Source organism: Falco biarmicus, chromosome 6 (genome assembly GCF_023638135.1).
Source record: "Falco biarmicus isolate bFalBia1 chromosome 6, bFalBia1.pri, whole genome shotgun sequence".
In the NCBI taxonomy this organism is placed as follows: domain Eukaryota; kingdom Metazoa; phylum Chordata; class Aves; order Falconiformes; family Falconidae; genus Falco; species Falco biarmicus.
In genome coordinates this window covers 88,819,455-88,843,513 of record NC_079293.1, presented here as the reverse complement: position 1 = coordinate 88,843,513, position 24,059 = coordinate 88,819,455, and the positions used below count along the sequence as shown (strand labels likewise).

General features: G+C 46.2%; 1 protein-coding gene across 1 annotated transcript; it reads right to left on the bottom strand.

The window, feature by feature from the left end:
• Positions 1–27: 27 nt before the first annotated feature.
• Positions 28–14,610, bottom strand: RAB1A (RAB1A, member RAS oncogene family). Its single transcript, XM_056344068.1, has 6 exons — positions 14,353–14,610; positions 7,327–7,399; positions 5,030–5,125; positions 3,480–3,575; positions 2,350–2,481; positions 28–2,084 (listed from the first exon to the last, which is right to left on the bottom strand). The coding sequence occupies exons 1-6, from the start codon at positions 14,373–14,375 to the stop codon at positions 1,887–1,889; spliced, it is 618 nt and encodes a 205-aa protein (XP_056200043.1). The 5' UTR covers positions 14,376–14,610; the 3' UTR covers positions 28–1,886.
• Between the last annotated feature and the right edge of the window lie 9,449 nt (positions 14,611–24,059).

The following is a 24,059-nucleotide window of genomic DNA, read 5'->3' as shown; positions in this document are numbered from 1 at the left end:
ACCACCAAACAACTGGTGTAGCCCAAGTTGGTTTTGCAATGCTTTTATTACTGTATATATTAACATTGTTTTGGATAGTATGTAGCAGGCATCTTGACATTTAAGTTCATTTGTGCACTTCTCTGAAGGGAAGATGTTTTACCCTCAATACACCTCCTGGTTCACTTCCTGATCTTAGCGGCACTCACTACTCCTACTGCTCCCGCTCTCAAGGAGGAGCAAGTCACATTATATAATGAATTATACCAACAAGCACATCTCTAATAGAAAGCACATCACTTTATTGTGAAGGTCTCAAGTGGAAGAGTTCAACTTAACCATGACAATACTTTATGTATTACAATTGCCTGTTGATTTATGCAACTATGTTGAAGAAAGCTGTTAGCCAAAGTCACCCCCCCCCAAAAAAAAATCAGAGGATATTTGCACCAGTTTTAGTTTATACCTCACAACATACCTAGGCTATATTTTTACTATCACAGGGCGTATTTGCTACTAGGGGAATGTTACATGGTCTTTCAAACATGAGACTATTTACAGAATAGGCTGAACATTTGAGTTTAGATAAAGCTGAACAATTTTACATGTATAGGAAGTGTTATAGGCTAGCTTTCCTGTGGCTTTTAGCTAGACATCAGGCACTAATGATTTGATTAGCTCTGTACAAAGAATCACACTGTCCAAAACCTCTTGGCTGCTGGTTAGTTCCAAATTGTTCAAGATAGCGCCTACTTTGAGCAACAGGCTGTTGCGGGGCCTTGGTGTCCCCGTGTCATCCTTCCGATGCCTCTGTGTAACAAAATAGAAGCTAAGCTGTTGCACTAAGTCAGAAGTACTGGTTAAAAGAGGATGGAATTAACAGTATATAGAAAAGACATAATATACTGGTAGAAAGTTGTACCACCTCAAGGCTACACCGAATTCACTCCTGCTAGGGAAATACTGCTCTCCCCCACTACGCAAAGCTGACAGAAATTCCCTCCGTAGAGTCCTTGAGCAATAAATTAAGTTCCGAGGCTAAGTGAGGGAACTGTTGTACATTCAGAGTGCATTATGCCTCCACCAGCAGTGGCTGGGCCTTCCTGGTACAGCCTACGTGCCTCAAGCACCACGACACCGCGGTCTCTTAAGCCATAGTCACTAGTTTTAGTTGCAGGGAAGGTCTCTGGTTACTAGGGCTGAGCGCTGTGGCTGCACGCAGGGATGTCTGTGCACAATGCGAACCTGATTTCCCCCTTAGCCATACAAAGTAAGACAATATTTATCACCATACAGTTTGATATTACTTCCAATAAGTACAATATTTATTAAACATTTCTTCAGTTTTGTTACATATTGTGCAACAAATTACAATATTCTGCAGCCACAAATTATATGCAGAGTATGAAGAAACTATTAATCAGATAGTGTGATCTTTCCATTTATAATTCTACAAGAAGGAACTAGCAAATCAGATCTTACATATATCTTACTAAATTTTATGCATGGAAAGTGACAGACACTGTTGTGCTGTTTGATACAAAATGGCTAAACTTCATCTTCAGAAGACTAAACCTGACATCTAAACATGCCAATAGAAACATCAAAACAAAAATACATCCTAACCAACCACAGGAAACAGTCTGGTATCAGGAAAAGCAACAAGGATAGCACGTTTATAAACCAGCACACAAAGGTTTAAAACAGTTCTGAAAATGAAGTTAGCTGTCTTGAGTCAAGGGAATAAAAAAAGTCAGTATTGACCATTTACAATCTCTGACCTTTGTGGAGACGGTAAGAATCTGTTGTAGTGCAGCTACATACAGTACAATTCAGGCAATTTTTTTTTTTCACTTGGGTTCAGATTGCAAATTCATTGTTGTGAGACAAAAGGGGGGAGGCAAGTTTTAGCAGCAACCTCCACTAGACTGCTTGACTGGAGTGCTCTGAATTTTAACATTGGACTTCTCTGCACCACCAGCTGTCGCTCCCGGACCCATTCGTTTTTTAATCTCGGCAGCCATGGTCATGAAAGACTGTTCTACATTTGTGGCATTCTTTGCACTGGTTTCCAAAAACGGAATTCCAAGAGAATCTGCAAATTCCTGCAAACCGAGAAACAGTGAACAGTGAGCTCATACACCGGTTCATGCCTCACCTCGTTTCCTGGTGTGCTGCTGCATCAGCCATGAGTTCCTAGACCACCCCCCTACTCCCAGACCGCAGCCTGACGGCGACTCGCGCTGCAGGGTGTCATGGAACTGCTCACACCTGCCTTGGCATCCGTGTACCAGGACACTTCCCTGCATTAGAACTTAATCATTACAATCCAGACCAGGCACTCAAGCAAACACATCGATGTCAACATACCTTTGCTGTTGTATAGTCTACTACTTTCTTTGTGGTCAGATCACATTTGTTCCCCACCAACAACTTGTTGACGTTTTCACTGGCATAACGGTCTATCTCCTGCAGCCATTGTTTTACATTATTGAAAGACTCCTAGGAGATAAGAGAACTGTAAGCAAGACCCTTAACCAAGGGGAAAGCTCCGCTCTATTCAGTAACAACCAGGGAAGAATATGAAGCAGCGTACTGATCAGTGCCACTCACAGCCACAACAGAACTCACTCAACAGGACCCTCGGTTGCCTACGACAGGCGAGTCAACACGGCCCGTGGAGCTCCTTCGCCCCTGCTCCAAGCCCCACACAATCAGCCCTGTGCCGCACTCCCCCCCATGATTTCTCCCTGCTCCACATCTTGAATAGTTAAGAACTTCCACCACCTGGGACTCTCTCTCCTCCTCCTGCTGCGGCAGAGATAAGGCACAGCACACAGCTGAAACTAGAAGAATCCCAGGCACTTGCAAAACACCAGGTATCAAGTGCAAACCACATCATTGCAGAGATGCTGGAACGATCTTTGACTGCAGAAATGCAGAACTGATACTCAAGTTCACAACTGAACCCGATTGTTGTTCTCCTATTAATTCAGGAAACTCTACACTTCCTAAGAGTCCCTCAAACATGACAACTGTACCAGTAATCTTCAGAGATTCTTTCACAGAAAACACTGGCTCAGTTGTATCCTGCACACATGCTGGCAATTTTCTGTTTCAAAAGCCAGTTTTATCGTAGACCAAAGTTCAAGTACATTCACAAATCTTTCAACAACTTCCACCAGTAACTCAAACTCCTGCTACCAAAGGCAGGGTGAGAAGTATTCACATAGAACAAGCAACTACATGCCCAGCAAGCTTTAGGTTAAGCCTAAGATACAACTGCTTTAGAGCCAGCAATCCCACTGCTCCTTTTATTTCTGTTTAGGCTCCAACCAGAGACTAAACACATACATTTGGCTTGATAAACCTTAACGCAGCCTAACACAGTCACTGTCAACTTAAGAAGTGCCAAGTGGTTAAATTCCTGGTTTTATTTACTTTATCAGCCTAACATATGCCACCTGGAGAAACTCTCCAGGCACAGGTTCAACACTTACCTGATCTGTAACATCATACACAACTATGATGCCATGAGCACCTCTATAGTAACTGGAAGTGATGGTTCGAAACCTCTCCTGTCCTGCCGTGTCCCACTACAAGAAAAGCAACAGGATCAGTTACTGCAACATAGCTGCACCAGTGTTACACGTTAGCTTCCAGAAATACAGCTCAGCTGATCAGCCATCCAACCACAAGCACATCCAAGTTCAGCTACAGAACTGTCTCCTCAAGGTATTTTAACCGAGAAGAATGACACTTCAGTAGGTGCTTTTCAGGAAGCGCTCATTCGTTTGGTTTCAGACAAGTGTAGTCAAGAGATCTCACAGAGGAAAACATTAAGCAGTTTTGACCCACAAAGAAGCCATGGTTCAGTGGTCAGAAGAACAAACACCAGCCAGGGATTGAAAACCTGCTAGGAATAAGGTCAGAGAAACACGGGTCTATAACTTGACCGCTCCTTTCAACCTCCTTGCTACAGGAGCGGCAGCAGAGGTATTTAAAGGCAACATTCCTCTTCAGAGGGTGAAGTGCAACAACTCAAACCAAACCTGGTTCCCTCCTCCTGCCGGGAGAGCTAAGGAGGGACATGACATGCTTGACCTCTCCTCCCATCAGGGCAGGAACAGGAGTTGCCCAAACATTCCTCTCCCTGGAGCCACATCAAGAACAGGGCCAGCCGCGTATTAAAAAAAGTCACTCACAGACAGATTTCAGTAGCAACTGCATTCCTAGCGTGCTGCTCTGGACTCAGGACAGCTACATTAGAGTCTGCAGGCTCAGACTTCTGGCTGTAAACTGGACTCCTGCTCCACAGCACAGCCTGGAATCCCTGAGTCACTGCCTCCCAGTCCTGAGAGCCTTGGCTCGAGCTGGAAGCAGTGGCTGACAAGGATTGTGTGACCTTGCATAGATATTAGATTTCATTACACCAGTCACCCTTTTAGAGTGCTTCAAGATTAGAGGAAAGAACTGCCAAGCCTGCTCCCCTGCTTGCTCCGAGTGAAAGACCAGGAAACACTGCCCAGTGCTAAGGCAGGCCGGCCACTTACAAGTGTTTGTGTCAGTTTTTCCATTCAGGTCAACAAAAGCAGCAGCACTAGACAGCGCAGTCTGCCACAAACAGCTGCTGCAGAAACTGGGCATCTCTGACAACTGTGGGATATTCTTGCACTTACACAAATCCTTGCTAAATACTGCAGAACTACACCAGTTTTGATACGACAGCAGTCCAGCACAGGATTCTACCCTTCTTCAGCTCCCAGCCCATAACCACCTTTTAACTACTTCAGCTTTCTTCTCTTCCCAGGAAAAGAAGGTTCTAACAGGTCATTTCCTCATTCAGGCAGATAGCCTTGACGAGCACCTGTCTTTAAGGGCCAGGTCACAGGAAGTCTTGTAATCTTGTGAAAACTGCCTGGCCTCTTGTAACAGGGAAGATATCGCTTGTATTTTAATGATTAAAGTACAGAGATAATACCAATAGTTATGAATGTAATCCCATGCTTCAACAGATTAAAGTACCCAGGAGTTGAGAAATACTACTTACTATCTGAAGCTTGATTGTTTTCCCATCTAGTTCTATAGTTCTGATTTTGAAGTCCACACCAATCGTGCTGATGTAACTTTCTGTGTACGTGTCATCCTAGGAGAAAGAATGAACGTAAGTCAGGCCAGCTGCACCTCTCCTGCAGTCACCTACTGTGTCACACAACAGGCAGGCTGCCCCAGGCAGAGAGAGGTGGGTGGCTCCCTAGCAAAACCACCTGATGATGCCCGGCGAAGTCCACTAGGTAGCTACATACTTTCACAGAATGCTTACTTCCCCCAAAAACCCACAAAGTTTTTTAAAAAACAGCTCAAACAACAAGATTTGTGTTCCCAAAACCTAGTCAAAAAGCCTCTTTTCTGGAAATCCCACAGCGTCAAGTCCTTTTGAACTACAGTTTTAAAAAGTCTTTCCTCAGGTTGGCAGATTGAAGAGCTACTTAGCATAACCACAATGATCTTAAAATGCCTCAATTTTATTTTCCTTCGGTGATTTTTCATGTGTTACACAGCCGCTACCTACAAGTCAGCAGCTCTGCCTCAGTCACACTCCACACCTGAACTTCAGACCCGCTGCTGGCACTGCTGGTTGCCAGGGCAGTTGAGAGCTACCGCTCGGGCACTTGTGTGAAGTCCCCTGCTCCGCAGCCTGTGCGCGCAGCGGGAGGGGAACGCAGCACTGGTCCAGCAGCTTGCACGGCCCTGGCCACAGCCTCCAGCGAGCCTGAAGGCACACAGGAAGCGCTGGATCAGGCCTTGCTACCTTCAGTGACTGCTGGCTTGCCAGCATGGAGGAAGTTTCTATTCCCAAAGTACCAGTAGGATAGAACTTCATGTAAAATGCACCACAAAAGGCTTTATGAAACCAACAGCTACCACAAAAGCAAGGGATTTCTTTTGGGTTGTGAATGGAAGACACCTTAGATAATACATCTGCCTGAGGGGAACACGTGCAAGCAAGAATAAAGCATTGAGCCTTTCAGAATGACGTGACATTTATTTCCTTCACATTTCAATACTCGAAAGGGTATGTTTGAAAAGCCTGCTGGTGTTTAACCTACAAAAGGAAGAACACAGGTAAGCGAATGCTGTGGTAATACCTTATGTCAGGGTAACATAGCTCAGTTAGAAAGTCAAATTTCTAAAGGAAAAAGCTACTTAGCTGAAGAAACACCAGATAACTGAGCACAAACTTAACGTAGCTGTCAAAAAAGAAAAAGCTGGATTATTCGCAGGAAGCCAAAATTAGTTCCAAGGTATCTGCAAGAGAAGCAGGCTAGACTGATGCAGGAGTGCTGCTCCAGCCCTGGTGTCACTTCCAAACCACTGCCTCCAGTCCTGGGAGCAGAGCAAGTTACGTTTTTCTAGTGTTCATGGTGGCTTTAGTGTCTCCCTGTCCTAACACTGCACCAACAGCAGCTGTAATAGCTTTAACTTGGGTGATGCTATTTGTACGCACCAGACCATCATTCCACATTAATAACATGGAAGAGGCTCCTTCCAGAGGTGCCTAGAGCAACTGTTTAGGCTGTAAAACTGCTGCCATCATCCTGCAGCAGCATCAAACTAGTTTCTAAACTAATGCCCCATATTCTCCCATCCTTCCTCTCCTCCCATGTCAACATAAGGCTGCACTTTGGCAGATGTAGGCAAGGAGTTCACTGGACTCCAGCTTTTTCTACTTAGAACTGTCAAATCCATTTTAACTTTTCCTGTTGACAGGAAAACTACAGCTTCTTGCACCAGACTTCAGCCACAGTGGCCCACCAGCAATTTTAACATTCATTATATACTCATTCACTAAAGAAAGCATAAGGCCTTATTATTCCTAGAGTATCATTTAAATTACTTCTCCCTCTGGCTAAGCAACTGGTAGGCTTTTTGAATGAAGATATCAAACCTCATCTGGCTGAAAATATTCAGATCAAGTAGTAACTGACACATTTGTTTTCTTCATGCCTGAAGGCACACACCCCAGAATTCAAGTACATTCCTCCATCTTCAGTGTTCCATCACTAGTGCAATGATGGAAGTTAAATTAAGATATCTTGTTCTCAAGTAACAGGAAAATGGGAAACTTAACTGGACATGTTCTTTATATTATTTCTGTATTACTCAAATACATTAGCTAGAAACACATGCAGAAGACAGGAGGGTTTTGCAATACTTCAATCATTCCTTGGTATATCAGACCCAGCAGACATCAGTCCTTCCAAGCAGTTCTTGTAGCACAGATGTTCTAGCTAAGTACCAGGTAGCTTTTTTTTTTATGTAAAGTTTTCAAGCATGATCACTTACTGCAAACCTAAGTAGAAGGCAAGATTTCCCAACACCGGAGTCTCCAATCAGAAGTAGCTTGAATAAATAGTCACTGCAGAAGGAAAAAAAAAAGTCACTTAATGAAAAATACTTATTGAGAATCGTGCTCCTTATAGCTAGTATATTATCCTGTTTGACAAGGGTAAATTAATTTACTAGGGAAATTACCTACAACTCCAAGCTTCTCTATCCAGTCTAGACACTCTCACAGTTTACTCAGTAAAAGCAGTAAGGCAGATGCTCTGAACGCAGCATTTTGGGGTAGAACAGTGCTTTCCTAGGAAGTTACCCTGGGGATATTAGCGTGACTATCAGCAAGAGTAACACAGACCTATTTCAGCCCTTTGTGGTCTAGCCAAGATTAAAATCATGCTTCACAATTAAGTCACTCAACCAAACAATGAGGTTTGCGCTTAAGTAACACACAGAGGGCAGTAACAGCCAGCTGTCCACCAGAGCCATTATCTTTGCATCTTCTTTGAAGGCAAAGGCTTGATTCCGCTGCCCGGCTTCACAAGTACCACGTAGCTGGCCAAAAGCAACCAATTCCTTCCTCACTTTAAGTCACCTAAACGTAAGCTCCAGCAGAACCCAACAGCACAATAACACAATTTAAGTATACAACTTGTGAACGCTAAGTTCAGTGGCCTGCTAAAGCAAAATGAACATCCACCCCACGACAGACTAATAGCTGACAGCGACCACACACTCCACTTGCCTTTCAGGAATTACAGCTAAAGCCACTGCCAGAGGAGGATTCATTCATCCTCTACAGGACATCAGGTGCAATATTAGTAATTCTCAAGTCATATCAGAAGAGATGACAATTTTTTTTTGCTTCATGTTGAGTCCTCCCAACACTGAGGGACCAAACTCAGCATCATCAACAACCAACTGACATACTTTAAAGAGTAGCAAAGACTTCACTGTTGACTAAATATCAAGTTTTGTGTTAGTCATAAGACTAATGGGCCAGTTTAATACTAGAGACCACATAGCAAAGAACAAGCAACACAAAGCAAAATAACTTGTGTAAGTGGTGGTTAAGTACTAGATTAACTCATTCTAAGTTCGCAACTCCTCAGCCCCACAGTGCTCAGGATTGCGTCCAGTTCCTATTAACCACAAATTCTAGTCCCACTTAACCAAACTAAGAAAGTACCATGTATGCAAATGCCTGAAATCAGCCTTCCCCACCTATTATTCCCCAACATCGCCACAGACTCTGGCTGGCAGGAATCCAGCCAGGAAACCGCATCCATCCCTAGCGCTAACAGCCAAGCAGATGGTCAACTGCTCCGCTTGTCACTGCTCCCTGCCCAAACGCCTGCCATCTTGCCTAGTCCCAGGCTGCAAGAACATGCTCAACTGAAACCTTCACCAGCTCCTGCAGCACTTCTCTCAAGGCTACAGAGAAGTCAGAAGTGGTAAATGTAGCAACTAATAAGCTGATCCTTAAAATGCAACCTTCCCCCACAGCGTAAAGCTAAAAGCACTCAAGGTATTAAAAAAGAAAATCAAGGTCAAAGGATGTCTAGCAGTTTACAGTCACAGAATTGCTATTCCACCTGTCAAGTCACACACTAACAACACAAGACAAGATGGTTACCAACCCAAACTGTTAGGTGAGATAAGTTACATCACAACCCACATAACAGCTTCAAGATAGCTGAAGCATTTTTGCTGACCAGAAGCATTACCACTGCCCACAGTAACACTGGTGATCACAGACAAGACAGCCTGTTCCTGACACTTGGGCCTCCCCATCAGGTGACACCAAAATCGCTCCTCACAGCCCGGAGCACTGCCTCCCTGTGTGCTTCAGAAGAACAGTTTTACATTTCCTGCGGCTCCACTTGCCAAAACGCCACCACAGCCACACCGATGAGCTAGTGCTTGAGCATGCACAGTTGTGGTTTATCACAAACCACCGCCGCCACCTCACACCCCCACCCACCCCCCGCCCTGTTTTAAGCGTAAGGATCACTGAAAAAGGACTGTATCGACCAGTTTTACTGTTACCCTCAGCTAGGCAGCTCTGCTGCCTCTCCAACACCAACATCACCCAGGAACTGCTGCAAGGGGCTACCCAACAGCAGCTGTAGCAAGAGGCATTTAACCTTCTTACCCCCACCAATAATTTAATTTCCCAAGACTAGTAGTGATACTGTATGTAACCTGGAGAGCAGGGTAAGGTACAACAGCTTTGAGACCTGGTCCACTGTTAAACCTACACCTTCTTCCCCAGGATCATGCATCAACTGAAGTCACAATTGCCTCAGCCTTCAAACAGCTCCTTCCTACTACAGCAGGGAATTTTGGTTTTTCAGTTCTCTGCAAAACCAGAATTTTCAGTGACCCTGAACTTAAATTATCACTTACAGTAAACACTAATACACTTGAAAGTACTAGAGCTTGCAGCATGCCATAATCCCTTAAGAATGGTAACACAGGAATATTGCCACTATATTGTCTTCACTAAAATTAGTAGGAAAATAATTCCTTCCTGGTGTAGGTAAGGCTTCAGCTATGAGTCTTAACGATTCACTTCAGAGCCTCCCCTTGCTTCCAAGGGGAATTCAGGTCCCCCCAGTCCCCAAACTTCAAGTACCTCGTTTTCCTCTGCTACTCTTAGTGCCAAGAACAGCTCCCAACCAGATCTACTCTGCCATTAAACCCTTTCCTGTTCAGAAGCAAACAAGAAGAGTAATAGTTTACACACAGCACTACTGTTAATGCAACAAGAACCCAGAAGCCTTAAACACTGGGTCTGACAGCCTTGTTATTAAGACCCACCCTCACTTTGGGCTTCAGTATTTCTAGAAGAAAGTGACAGCCCCAAGCTCATATGATTACTTCAGCATCCTGGCTCCCCCCCACCCCCCAAAGTCCAGGCCACTGCCAGCCAGGGAACAGCCTCTACTGAGTTAGCCGTCTCTTGACCCCAGAAATGGGTATTGTGTCACAAAAGCCTAGTTCTGGCACATAAGCTTAGATCTGCACCAATCTAGAGATAGTTTAAACAGGACTTTGCTATTTAGGTTTAAAAAAATTTAAATAATTTTACATTCCAATAACATAGTGCCTTCCTTTCTAGGTCCAGCTGCTTTAGGACCTCTTAAGATACAGCAGGTGACTATATAGGGGCCCTGAGAACCGAATGAGCAGTCTGTAACACATGGTGGGATGCCAGAGACAGCTCTCAGGATACAACAGTTTAAAACAAAAATGAAAACAACCTACAAAATTTCAGAAATCTATTTCTAGACTAAAACTACACTGCTAGAACATTTATGTTAATGGGCTCAGCTGTAGCAGCGTGTCCAACAAGCCATGCAGGTTAATTTTGCCTGTGAGGAGTCACAAAACCATTTCTGAAACCACTGAATTTTGCTCTTCCAACCTGAAGACTTAACTCATCAAATCTTCCAGTTCAGGGATCCTTCATAAAGCAGGGTGAGCTATGCAGCATAGCCTTCTCCATGTTAGAGTGTGAATTCAGATTTATCATTATATAAATAAATGGTGAGAAATAGTGTAAAGTCATACATAGCACCCATAAGAGCACACTAGAAGAATATGTGCAGGAGGGTAGGCAGGTACTGTCAGTAAGAGTGAAGCCTTCTAATCCTCCCCATCAGGAAGAGGATATGGCCACTTTCTCTTGCCAAAGAGATAATGGATAAATACCTCAAGTTTAGTTGCCTCTTGCCAAAAGAAAAAAAAAAACCACACACCACACCTCCAAAACAGCCCTGTCAAATTTTTGAGCAGTGAGGCAGCATCCTCCTGTTCCATGCATTTTCCATGAAGTAGTCAGCAAGTTCAGCAGAAGACCAGGAAGTCAAGTTTAGGACAGACCTGGCCAAAGCTGTGTAGAACAAGGGACCTGTGGGCCTCTAAGTTACTGTTGTTTGTACAGGTGGGTAACGTGAGGATTTTTAAGTGTCAGGAAATTTTTGTGCCAAACCAAACAAGACTAGGTAGTCATCCTCCCCCAACAAGGAACTGTGGGGATGTGCCTTAATCACTGATGTCAGCCACGAGTTTACTGTAAACAAGTACTCACAGCTGCCTCAAGCCCCGTCTCTGTTCTACCACCCAAGATATTTTGAAGAGGAGCAAGGAGCACTACTAGTCACTCTGATTACACACTGGCTGTGTAGGTAAACAGAACCCAGAAGACATAATGCCACTTTGCATTGCAGACTGCTGTTTAAGCAAGTTAAGAACACAAAACAATTTCAGATTATTCCAGCAGCTCAGAAGCTGTCAATTGTCACCTACTGAACACCGTCATAGAAGACTGAACACCCCACACACCCTGGTATTCCCTAATACTTCTGACGAATGCAAAAAAACCAGATTTACCCCAAAAGCCACTTAATTTCCTCATCTCTCCTTGAAGGAGGCATCGATAACAAGATCCAGCCACTACAGAACATTGATCAAGATTTAATTCCTCATACCACTCAGCTGTTAGCTCACCCACCAGCATGTTTATGCTATTCAGCCTACTACTACACACAAGTTGCAGAAGGGGCAGGAAATGCCGAACCTGACACGATCGAGTCACAACAGTCAATATTGACATTTCGCTCATTTAAACACCATAAGGCAGGGTGGAACACATCCCAGTGCTAGATAGGCAGGTGTTCTAAGAATTTAGCTTCCAAATGCTAGCACTAATCTCATCCATCCCTCTTCAGCCCCTGCACTCAAATGAAAAAGCACACTTAACTAGTTCACTATGCTGTCCCACAGCCCTCAAGCTTCATGGAAACTCTCAGAAGCGCACACACTCCCCTTCAAACCCTTGCACCAGCAGCTTCTAATCCTCTAACTCTAACAGACAAACTGAAGGAGGCAGGACTTTTTATTAATCAATTTTTAACTAGCTATCCCACTGACCTCTGATAGAGTTCTGGCATGCCCAGGATGATTCAGGGCTACAGGCAGCCTGACTTGCAGCTGTGATAAGGAAGCCAGACTGTGTCACATAATAGGCAAGGCACTTCTAAAAGGATAAACAGACATCTGTACCTGTATCTGTTACAGGTAACTAGAAGGAATAATCCCTTAAGTCTTATTCCTGGTTCAACATTTATCCAAGTACACACACTACTGTGACAGATATTTTCTGTCCGTCTCGCCACACCCTTCCCACCACCTAGCCTCATCCTGCAGACAACACTGGCAGGAAGTAGCCATTTAATACGACAAATTAATCTTAAACTGCAGCTTTTCCTCTGGTTGGTTTTTGTTTTGTTTGTTTTTCCCCCCAAAACTCAGCTGTCCTCACCACCAGGAATGAACACTCTTCACAGAGAATGAGTCTCCCTCAAAACATTCTCCCCATCTTCATAGCAGGCTTCAGTATCTCATCGCAGGCAGCTATGCTCTTCATGAGCTTAGAAAGCTGAGAGGCTTCAAGAAAGGAAAAAAAGCCACCCTTCGATCTGTTTCTGCACAGTGCTAGTTGCCTAACGCTTTTCTGGCAGTTTGACACTACAAAACCCACCAGTCTGCAAGGTAAACTCAAGTTGAATGCTGAGAGTCCTTACGACCACAGAAGCACCAACAATTTGTTGGTGCTTCACCCACAGGCTACCTCCAGCTACTGATTTGCCATTTCCCAAAACCACACGAGCAAGCTTGTTATGTCATCTTGCCAAGATGTAACTTGAGTTCCTGGCTGTACCTCTTCGCTTTCACCAACTCCCTTGCACTAGCTGATGACTACTTTGTCTTCTACTCCCATTTGCTCTTCAGGTGATTTTAATGGGCCCAGAGCACTTGCAACCATGCTGCCATAAGCAGGCAGCACAAAAGCCATGACCATGCAAATCAGTAGCCTCAGCTGTGTGGAAAGGCAGGCTTTGAGGACAGAGGTAGCTGAAGTATCATCCATGAACAGAGACAATGGGTATCTAGAGCAGCAGTGTCATACCACACGTGCATTTCAACACCATAACTGCTTCCATTAGAGGGCACAGTGGCCTCATCGGCCCCCACTGGAGTGCCAGCAAAGCCAGCGTCCATGGCAGAATCCTAAGAACACTCTTCAACACTAAACTGTTGAGAGTGCAGCAGCTGGTATTTACAGCGCTTTTTAAACTAATCCCAAGTCTCTCCTCTTATTCGCTCAAAAAGGCCACGAGGTTTGTTGTCCCGACATCCTGGTGGGCCAGCCACTGCTCCTACAGTTGCCAGGATACAGACAACTACTGACCAGAGGGCTCAGCCACCCTTACTGCCCAGCAGCCCAATTAGAGAAAAAGGCCACAGTCACATCACGAGGGACAACGACCCTCAGAAAAAAAAACCCTACAAAAACTATGCCATCACCAGGTTTTCTAGGCAAGTACTATTTCAGCTCAAGACAGCCCCAAGAGCATTTCATTATCAAGTCACAGCGTTGCAAAATCTACATAGGCAAGAAGTGTTTTGCAAGAGCCATGTGACACACACATGACTTGCAGCTAAAGTGAAGGGTGGACCTCCGACTACTAAGCTGCCAGCAGCAACCGGCCGGGAAGATCGGCTTTCACAAAGAGCTGGCTTTCCCCGGCACTTGTTGGAGCCCCGCTGCATTTGCGAGGCCCCGGAAAAAACCCCATCGAGCGCGCCCGTGTTTGCGGGGTGCCCGCAGCCGCCGCGGGGAGGGAGCCGGAGCCACGCGGGTCACCGGGCCCGTCGCGCCGGTTCACAGCGGGGACATCATTAAGTTTTCATACCCGCCCTTCCCACCCGCACCCCCCCCACCCCTATACCCGTCTCCCCCCCGCCCCCCGCGGACGGCGGCAGCAGGCCGAACGCCTGCCCTCGGCCCCCCCGGTGCCCGGCGGCGGGCCGCCGGAAGCCCTCAGCCCTGCAGGCCCGGCCCTTCCCTCCCGCCCCCCACCGCCCGCGGCAGGCCCGGCGGCCTACTCCCCCCCCGCCTGCCCATCGCGGGGCAGCGGAGCCCGCGGCCGCAGCGAGGCCGCCGCCGCGGGCCGCACTCACTATTCGGGATTCATGCTGGACATGTCCGTGGGGCCCGCGGCCCGAGGGACGGCGAGCGCGCTCTGAGGGGGGGCGGTCGCGGCCTGGCACCTCCCGCCGCCGAGGCGGGCGCTCCGCGGATGCAGGCGTCCAACGGCTCCCGCCTCCTTCGCCCGGCGCTCGGCTCGGCCTACCCCTCCGCCGGCGCCCTGCCCGCTCCGCGGCCTCCGCGCTCGCTCCTCAGCCCAAAATGGCTGCCAGAGCCCAACCAGGAAACGGGGCGGCCTCTCGCCGAGCAGCGCTTACATGGCCGGGGGGCGGCGGCGGGGCACGCCGGGAAACCGAGTCCGCCACGGGGCCGACGGGCTGCGCCGCCGCACTGAGGGACTCGCTTTCCCGACGGCCCCTGCGGCGGCTGCGGCGCATGCGCACCGCGCGGCCTTTCTTCCCCCGGCTCCGGCGGCTCGGCGCGGCGGGCGGCGCCGCGGATTGGCTGGGGAGGAGCCGGCTGGGGGTGACGTCGGCGGGCAGACGTGGCAGCCCGGGCCGGGAGGGGCGGGGCTGGGCCGGAGGGGCGGGGGCGGCCGGAGGGGCGGGGGCGGGGCCGGGGCGGGGCGAGCCGCGCCCACCCGCGCCCGGGCCGCCCCTGCCCCGCTGCCCCGCTGCCCCGCCCGGGGCCGGGCGAGGGGGAGACACCCCCGGCCTCGGGGTCCGCGTCCCGAGCGGGCGTTGGGCGCTGCACAGCGGCCCGGGGCCGGGGGGCGGAGGTGCCACCCCGCGGGCGGGGGCCAGGCCTGCGGCGTGGGCAGCGGGCAGGTGGCGGTGGGCAGCCCCCCCGGCTGCTGGCTCTTACCCGCTGCCGGGCGAGGGGTGACGGGAGGGGCTGCAATAACACCGGGACCCGCCGCGGGGCCCGGCAGCGCGGCAGCACCCGAACCAGAGCGGGGCGGCGCTGGGAGTCGCGACCTTCCTTCTCCACCTGCATGAACAGGCAACAGCCCTTTTGCGTGCTGTCCCCCACCTTTTACCGCTGCAAGCAGCCATTAGTCGCGGTTCGTAACGTTCTCTGGGCACAGGAGATATGACCGCGCTCATTTTACTGCGGGGAAGCCACGGAGAGGTTGTAACACGCCGGGGACCTCGGTGCAAGCAACTTGTTAAAGCTAATTTCAGTTTTCTGGGCAACCGCTAAAATTCTTATGGAGTACCAAGTTGTATTGCTGGCAGTTTTAGTCGCTTTATGCTTTTGGATTTATTCCTAGCAAAGTCCTAGTCTTTTCAGCACCCTCAGAAAGCGCGCATTGCTGCAACGCTATCCATCATTCCAGGCTCATCATTCCAGGCTCGAACGCTGCTAAACCTTACAAGTCTTAACAGCTACTCGTAATCAGCTCGGGAATTTAAATCCCCACTAAACACATATTATCCGTTGTTATTTCATTACAAAGGGCATGGTATAATACATCGACCAAAGTTTATCTTCCAACTGGCTCAAAGGACAGGAGAAACAATCTGCAAATTGATGGCAGCCATCGAGACGCTAATCTGGTCGCGTGCTGACTTCCACCCAGCTGCAAGTGGCCAGCCACGTAAACACACCGAGGCACTACCCAAATAACCGACCCAACAGGAGTCTTCCCGTCGGACAGACACAGAATGGAGCTGAATCCCTGAGGAACTGAAATTGCAGTTTTGTTCTTCCCCTCCCCCCGCCAAGAAGATCATGAAAAGTCACTTGTGCTCCACGCATCTCCGTGGTTTTAATATAGTTATCTTCGACTCCTTCAAAAAAGTCAAATAACTGTGCTGCCTATAAGTGAAAATACTGAGCACTTGTTTTAAAAAGGTTTTAGGTTTCCTTTGCCTTCTTACATTGCTCATTAGGTAACATAATCTACAGATGAACGTACCCATAAATTACTGTATGCACTGCTGCCGCGGTGGCCATCACTAAAGATTCTACTTCCCTTTCCCTGTTACTTTCCCTGTTACTTCCCTGTTGTGAAAGAACACCCATTTTGTTTGATGTTTGCTATCAGAAATCCAGTGAATCCTTTGAAACTCTCTCCTCTCTCGTACGACATGACTCTTGAGATGCGCTGTGGAAGGTGACCAGATGTGCAGGAATATCCCGGATGGCAAACTTCATTTAGCAGGCAGCACGTTACTCTCTGCTGAACGCAAAAAATCATTTTTGCGGGGACATCTTTAACATTTGTACTCTTACTTTTCCTTTCCCCAGTGAAACAAAAAACTCCAACCCCCCCAATTCCTTATTCTGTTGGGAGCAGTAATGCTTACAGGCCACAGCTCTGCCACGCATGGCTCTGTGTAAATGCATCCAGCAGAGCCAGAGCAGATGCAGCAACAAGCCGACACCAGCACTAGCTAACTACAAAAGCCACAGATTTATTTCTGAAGTAGGGCACAGGTTAATAAGAGTGTGAGGTGCTGTTTCACCTCAAAGAAATAATAGCTTCCGTGCCTGAGAAGAGCGTACTTAGTCTGTGTGACTGAACCAGCAGCATGGCAGGCGTAGCAACCCATGGCTCCAGGCAGGGTGTAAGGGCAGCGCGAGAAATGGGTCTACTTCAGCTCTGCGGGGAGGCGCGGGGAGGGCTTTCCCCTGCCCGCGTTGCACGCTGAAGTCATCTGCTGCTGTGATGTCACCTGCAGCTGAGTGTCTGCACGTGTACACACATAACTGGATGAACAGGCTCGGGACCGCTTGCCTGGTTTCTAGCTGGGATCAGAGTGATGATTTATAAACTGGGTATCGCATTCTGTCCTGTTCCTCCTCCTGCCTGAAGTGGGTGTTAATAGTTTTGAACACCACCGAACCGCTGGATGGTCAGAGAGGCCTTGCTTGTCTCTCGCTAACAGGAGTGTCATGCAAGGAGCAGTATCGGGTGCCAGTTAGGGAAACATTATTCATATGCCTTCAGGGCTGAATTCTGCCTGTGCCAACAGAGGCACACGATAGATTTTATCCTGTTGGTGGAATCCACTGCAGAATTTCCTTTGGCTTGGGCTACACCGCTCTATCAGAGCAGCCTAGAAAAAGCTGTGAGCACAGATTACCTTGAACGGTAATCACCTTCCCCAGTCCTGTCCACCCCAGGGCAGCATCCTGACCAGCTAACGTGTTTTTGAGGTTGAACTCTGCTGGCTTCTGGTTCCACTCAGGTGACCTGCCATCCCCTGGCTTCTATCTCTCTCCTCCCTAGGCCACAGAAGGTGTGTTTGCCAGAGGGAGGCTCTGGGAAACAAGGGAACAGGAGGACAGGAGGTGGGAGGGAGAGAGAAAGCAGGCTGCAGTGGCTGCAGGCAGGTGTAAGAGGGGAGAGAAAGGAGGAAAACCAGCACAAACGACGGAGGAGGAATGTTACAGTTGCATGACCTCAGGTTTTGCACTGCAGTATGGAGCACACATGCCTGCTCTGCCATGGGGCTGTCAGTGGGACTGAGGATATCGCCCGTGTAGATTGCAGCCTGCAGAAAGCAGCAAGCTGCACAGGACGCGTTCTACCTTCCTCTTCTGCCCTTATTTCAAATGAAAGGGTCAATACTTTTTAGCTATATAACCACGCCACACAGTCACAGAGCACAGGAAGGTCTCAGGTCTGCTCTCTACCACCGTACCACAGTTTTTACCCTGAAAAATGTCTGTCTTTCCCCTGTGTAACAGTTCTTGAACCAAAAGTAGGGAGAATCAGGCTTCTGACTCAGTACTGCCTCCCCGTAAAGCTGTCATGCTAGCACAGCAGTGTTCAGATATCATTTGGCCCCTGCTGGTGTCCTTTTCCCTAGACTATGCAAAAAATCAGAAAAAAAGAATTTTTGTATTTATTTCCCCTCCTGCCTTCCTCTACTTTTCATTTTCCCTCCCCCTTCTCAGTGTCTGATCCATGTAGTGGGAAGCTCACAGGCTAATATATACACAACAGCCATGCGGAGAAGGTCAGGTACCAGCAATGCACAGCAGCGAGCGGAGACATTGCAACTGAGTGTTTTGATACCAGGAGTGCTGGGGAACAAACACTGATTTTAGCTTATGAGTAGCAGCACGTATCTCTCGCATTGCTCACAGTCCTCCCATGTCTTTAATCTCTCTGCAGGACTTGCCAGCTACCAATGTTTTCCTGACAATATAACCAGTCCATTTCCGATGTGCTGGCAGCACACCTAAAATGGTGTTAGCAAATTCTTCTCCTTACTAATTCGTGATTTAGGAAGTAAAGGGCAAGGGAGAAGTAAATTGCCGATGGACCTGTGGTACCACTGGGTGGGACAGAACAAATGAACTCATACTCAGGTTTAGTCTGATGTCAGAAGAGCAGACATGGAGAGGAAAATGGTATTCTGGAACCCGTTATAAAAGCTGGTCTGCTATCATGCATGGCTTCTTACAGGAGGGAGGTAGCCAGATGGTACAATGGAACTTACTGGTCTGCAAATCACCAGGAAACAGCTGATGTCCAGCTCTACATCTCGGTTTTGCCTCACAAATGGCCTGTGCTTTCGCATCTTACAGTGAGGGGAATGGAGTCAGAGGTTTCACATTGATTCCAATCACAGGCAGCAGCCAAGCAGACACAGGCAGGGGAAATGTTGAGTGCACTTGGTGGATGTGAAGGGATAGCAGGATGCTCGGAGAGCTCTGGTGAGGTAAACCTCTTTTGGGAAACTCCCAGAAGGAGATCCGGCACCTTGTTCCGGCTCCTTTCTTCAGAATCCAGGCCTAGCTTGCTTCAGTACTGTCGTGAGCATATGGGAGCTTTTTGTAGCAACTGTCACCAAATTTGAAGTAGAAAATTATTTTGAGCAGGACACGAAACACTAAGCTGGCTACCTATAAACTTTGATATTTTGCTTTACTTTTTACTTTACACTGTTGCCACGGTTCAGATCTTGATTTCCTAACCTTTTGCAAAACCGACAGTACCACGTGTTGTATTGCATGAGTAGCCATGGAGGAAGCAGAGGGGTTTGCTAGTTGGGGCTTTTGTTACATAAGCCTAGTGGAAGCAGTGTAACGTTGCAAGCTTAGGACAGTAACTGGATGCAATTGATAAAAAATAAGGTTGCAAGAGGCACCAAGAGATGATCTAGTCGGTTCCTCTGCTTCAGCTGCATCTATTTCAATCCCAATAGTGATATTCTTGAGAATGTCCAGAAATAACAATTCCACTGTTCCCACAGGCCATTTATGAAAGCACCCACAAGAAAGGTAAAAAAAGCTCAGTGGTAAAACGATTCCAAGGATAAATTAAGCAGCTTAGGCTTTTACTTAAGGTTGCTGGTGAATTCAGTACACTTTACTTCGTCTGTTATATCCTGGGCATCTTTTTAATCATAATCTTCAGTGCCACAAGAGATAAAGAAGATAGAGCTCAGGCTAATATGCTGAGCTTCTGTGTCTCTGTGCCAGCTGAGGATCTGGCCTGTTTGTTGTTTTCATAATGGTGGCTCAGACTCTGGACCACAACTGTGCAACGGGAGGTTGGACTCTGAGACTGCTGCCTTCTGAGCACCTGATGTCCTGCTTGCAGCACTCGTTTCCTCCTAGTAAGCAAACCCTTTTTTGCTGCCACATAGACATTGGGGCAGAGTACTGCTAGCAAGCACACTTGGAAAGGGCCTAGAAACATCAGGGAGCAAGAATACATGGGTTTGCTTAAGTGGGGATCATAGTACTCTCCACAGGTACTGCCAAGGGCTATCTCCTACCTCTGACTCATACATTCTGCAACCCAGCGGAGATAGCAGGGTAGCACACCATGGAATTTGGTCGCTCTGCTCTTTGCCTAGGTATCTATTTGCTTAAGAGTTCGATTCATCATACCAGTTATCATGTAAATGCTCTGGCATGTATTCATCCAGCTAGGCTGGCATCTCCCTGCTTGGCACAGGATGTTATTTAACACCGACATCGATTTAATACTGAAGGTAGTTTTATTGAGTTTTGTGGGTGGTTTTGATGCCAGAGTTCTGGAAGGGAGTTTCACCCTGTTAAGCTGAAAAGTCTGTATTTTCTTATATATGTGTATGGCATCCAGAAGGGGTATGGCATCCTTTTGGATGTGTTTCTAATGAAAAACAGCACATCAAATCAGTGGCTTTACTTTCTTTCATCTTTCCTCCTACTGTCTCGCTCCTTTTCTTCAGCACCAGCTTTTGTGCCATTATTCTCTCTTCTGGCTTCTTTATTTTTCAAAAACTTTCATTTCAGTTTTTCCTTGTTCATGATTTTCCTCTGTTTGCTCATCCTTTTTACACACCTGCCTTGCACAGCATTTTCCATGCTTTGTGTGTTGCACACTTACAGGGGCCTGCAACATCCAATTCAACAACAGAATGCCCCCTTTGTTTCATGGCCTGGCATTGACGATGCCATTCTACCCTTCCCAGAATCTACATACTGAATTTCTTTCTCACTGTTCTTTGTGCTTTTTCATTTTTCTTGCCCCTTGGCATTTTGTTCTCTCCCTACTCACCCCTTGTAAGCTCCATCTAACTTGGCTTGGGGCATTCATTAAGCAGGCCTGTGAAACCACTTGCACGTGCATGTACAATTTAGCTGTGTGTCGGGACAGAGAGTCTCAGACCTCTACAACGACATTTGGGTCTACAATTCCGTATTAGACTGTCTTCTGGAATTATCTGTTTTCTCTGTGGCTACAAATGCAGAGAGAAAGGAGAAGCCATCTCCCACATTACCCAGGAAGAAATACGTATCTTCACAAGGAAAGGACAAGCAACTTTTGCCAAGCCCCATGGGCACTTTCCTCTCCCTGCACAGGATTAATCTGGAGTCCTGCCAAGGCAATGGTTAGATGCACAGTTTGAGAAATACTGTTACAGCTCAAAGATGCAGCACTAACTAGACACACCCCCCACACCACACACCCCTAAACACAGCACACACGGATCTTTTCAGTGCTCGGGCCTCCATAGCCTTCTAAGCACAACTGCCTTTCTGACAGCTCTAAAAAGTCTTTCTTACAGTTCTGTGTTTTTCTTGTCCATACTTCCTTTTCAGTCTCCTGCTATATTTCATGCCTAAAAATGGCAACAGGCAAAAGACCAGCCAACAAGGCCACTTAGTCTACCCGAAGCTCTGAATGAAATCTGTATTTGATACTGTATCTTTCTGTAACCAGGTGCATTGAGAGTTTTGCTTTGTTAAGTATTATGGGATTTGGGGAGATCTGAAAATACGCTTACATAATTGGTTTATCTTAGCAATGTTGATAACTGGATACCTTCCTTGGCTGGCAGACTAAACTTTGAGTAGTCATACACGAAATTAACAATCAACAGAAAACCAGATGGGATTTATCTTTTATTATTATTATTATTATTCAGCACGAATTCTGAAATGTAACAAAAGCTCAAGGAAAAAAAGCTCAGGATTGGGATCTGTTATGAGAGTCAAATGCCTTCATCTGCATTGTAACACAAGACAGACAGAACTAACTGAGGCTAGTTAACTGAGGGACAGAACTAACTAAGGCTAGCTAACTGAGGGACAGAACTAACTGAGGACCTGCCATTGATAGCCTTTATATAAAATCCTTCACATGTCAGTTCAGGATTGGGTATCATTCCTATTATTTCAGACCAAAGCACATCATTTGTATTGTATGAGCATACACCACTACAGTCCTGTGAGGAGAATGATACAGATCAGTTTAATAGTTTTTGAAGAAGCAAAGAACTGTCTTTGAATGGTGAAATACTGTGATTTTTGGTAGCAGATTTTGAAAAAATGAAATTAATAAAGGCTTCATTCTGCTTAAACCATTAATCAATTAATTCAAGTCGTAAAACTGCATAGTAGTAAAACCAATATGAAAAGCAAGCATTCAATGGGTTCTTTAGTCCACAAATGGTAAGGAACCTACCTTCTGTACACCTATAGACTTCAACAAATAGGCAATACATCTGATTTTACACAACTTACCACTTGCAAATTTTGAAGACCCACCTCTGAGTGAAAATGAGTACAGACATGAACCCTTTATCTGGATTGTACAAAGGTAAAATTAGGAAATTACACTCAGGATTCAGCTAAGTGTGGAAAACTTTCCATGCATTTCAGAGTTTTAATGATTGGGTGAATTTGTTTTCCTTCTCTCACTTTCTTGCTCTCTCCTCCCTCCCTCCCTCTCTCTTTTTGCATTTAATATTTATTTTTTTTTTAAGATTGCACTGTGTCTGCACTGACCTGGTACACCTATCCATACCAATTAGGCACACAACCGAAATAAAGTAAGAAACACTTAAATTCCATAGAGGTGTTTAATTTTCAAGACAAGAGGCAGCAACATTTAATTACTAGCAGGCTAATCCTGCAATCATTACTCACCGGAACCACTCAAAACAATGGAGGGGTGCTAAATTGATTCTAAATGACATTGTGTTATGACTGACAAACTTAAAAAACAAATAAACATGAAAGCAAAGATACAGGACACATTGATGAAACATGGTAGAAAAGCGTGATTCAAGACTATAATATCCACAGTGGAAATTAATTTTTCATTTACTTTTTTGTTCATAAGGCACACCATGTTAAATTCCAAATGCTGCATTTAGATGCTTTTTTTCATTTAATTTAGATCTAGACTGATTTCCAGGTACACCAAAATGTGTCTCCCAGATCTCAAAGGCTGCTTACCACTGTAGGTGAAGGATGACCAATCTGGACTGTTGGTCACCTCTGGATTTTCCTGTAAGATGTACTATTCCATGGCAGGGGGGTTGTTGCACTAATTCCTCAATGCAATCCTTTTCCTGAGACCGAGCACAGTATGGAAATGGCACTGACGAAGCAGCTCTGGTTTCTCTCTAAAAGCAAACAAAAGGAAAGAGAACAGATATATAATTTCAGGAGCTATAAATTCACCACTAAGAAATTAAAGAAGCTATTTACACTCCACTGGCTATTGTGGTGAAGAACAATTACAAAGAATGTTATTTGAGATTTGTTACTAAAATAATTTGCTTTTTACCTTAAGAAAAAAAAGCTATTTAAAGACCAAGTAATTCATAGTTAAATGCAATCAGTCCCTACACACTACATGCATTGCCTATGTTCATTAGCTAATGAGATTCTTTTTGCAGCATGCAAAAAAAGGTCATGTTTTGAATACATGAGACTATTCAAATTCAGCTGTTATCTAACACAATATTGTTCCATGTAATATTCATTCCATAGCTGGGTTTTTACATGAAAATACAAGATCTGCTAAAATACATGGTTCAAAAGGCATAGCAATATCGTATCTAAATCAAGAGCATCAAAAAGTGGGGTGGGGCAGAAAGCCACAAAGGCTTATTATGTAAGATGGCACTTGAAGAAAAAACATAATCAGAACAGCTACATTTGCTTTCCTATTTGGTAACCACAAGAGATCCCTCTGGAAGAGATAAAGCACACATGGGAACAAGGGTGATGGCTTCCACTGTGATAATTTTTCATTGCTTTTTATTCTAATACTATAGTTCAGAAAGAGCCATGGACTACTGTGCTTTCCATCAACATGTAATTAACGATATCAGAGACCCTCACCTCACTCACTAATTCAAAAGATTCCACCTGATCTTTTCTAGAGATGTGCCCATGCACTAATTCAATGCTTGGCAAGCTGAATGACCACCCCACTCTGAGCAGCTATTTTGGGAGGCACACAGTTCTGCAAAACTATGAGGTCATCCTCTCC

What these genes read in the sequence shown, in the direction of transcription:
- RAB1A (XM_056344068.1), bottom strand. Translation starts at nt 14,375, where the DNA reads ATGTCCAGCATGAATCCCGAATA. An exon ending in TCCAGCATGAATCCCGAATA is followed by an intron (nt 7,400 to 14,352) that starts GTGAGTGCGGCC and finishes TTCCTTCTGCAG; the next exon opens with TGACTATTTATTCAAGCTAC. An exon ending in AAACAATCAAGCTTCAGATA is followed by an intron (nt 3,576 to 5,029) that starts GTAAGTAGTATT and finishes CTTTTCTTGTAG; the next exon opens with TGGGACACGGCAGGACAGGA.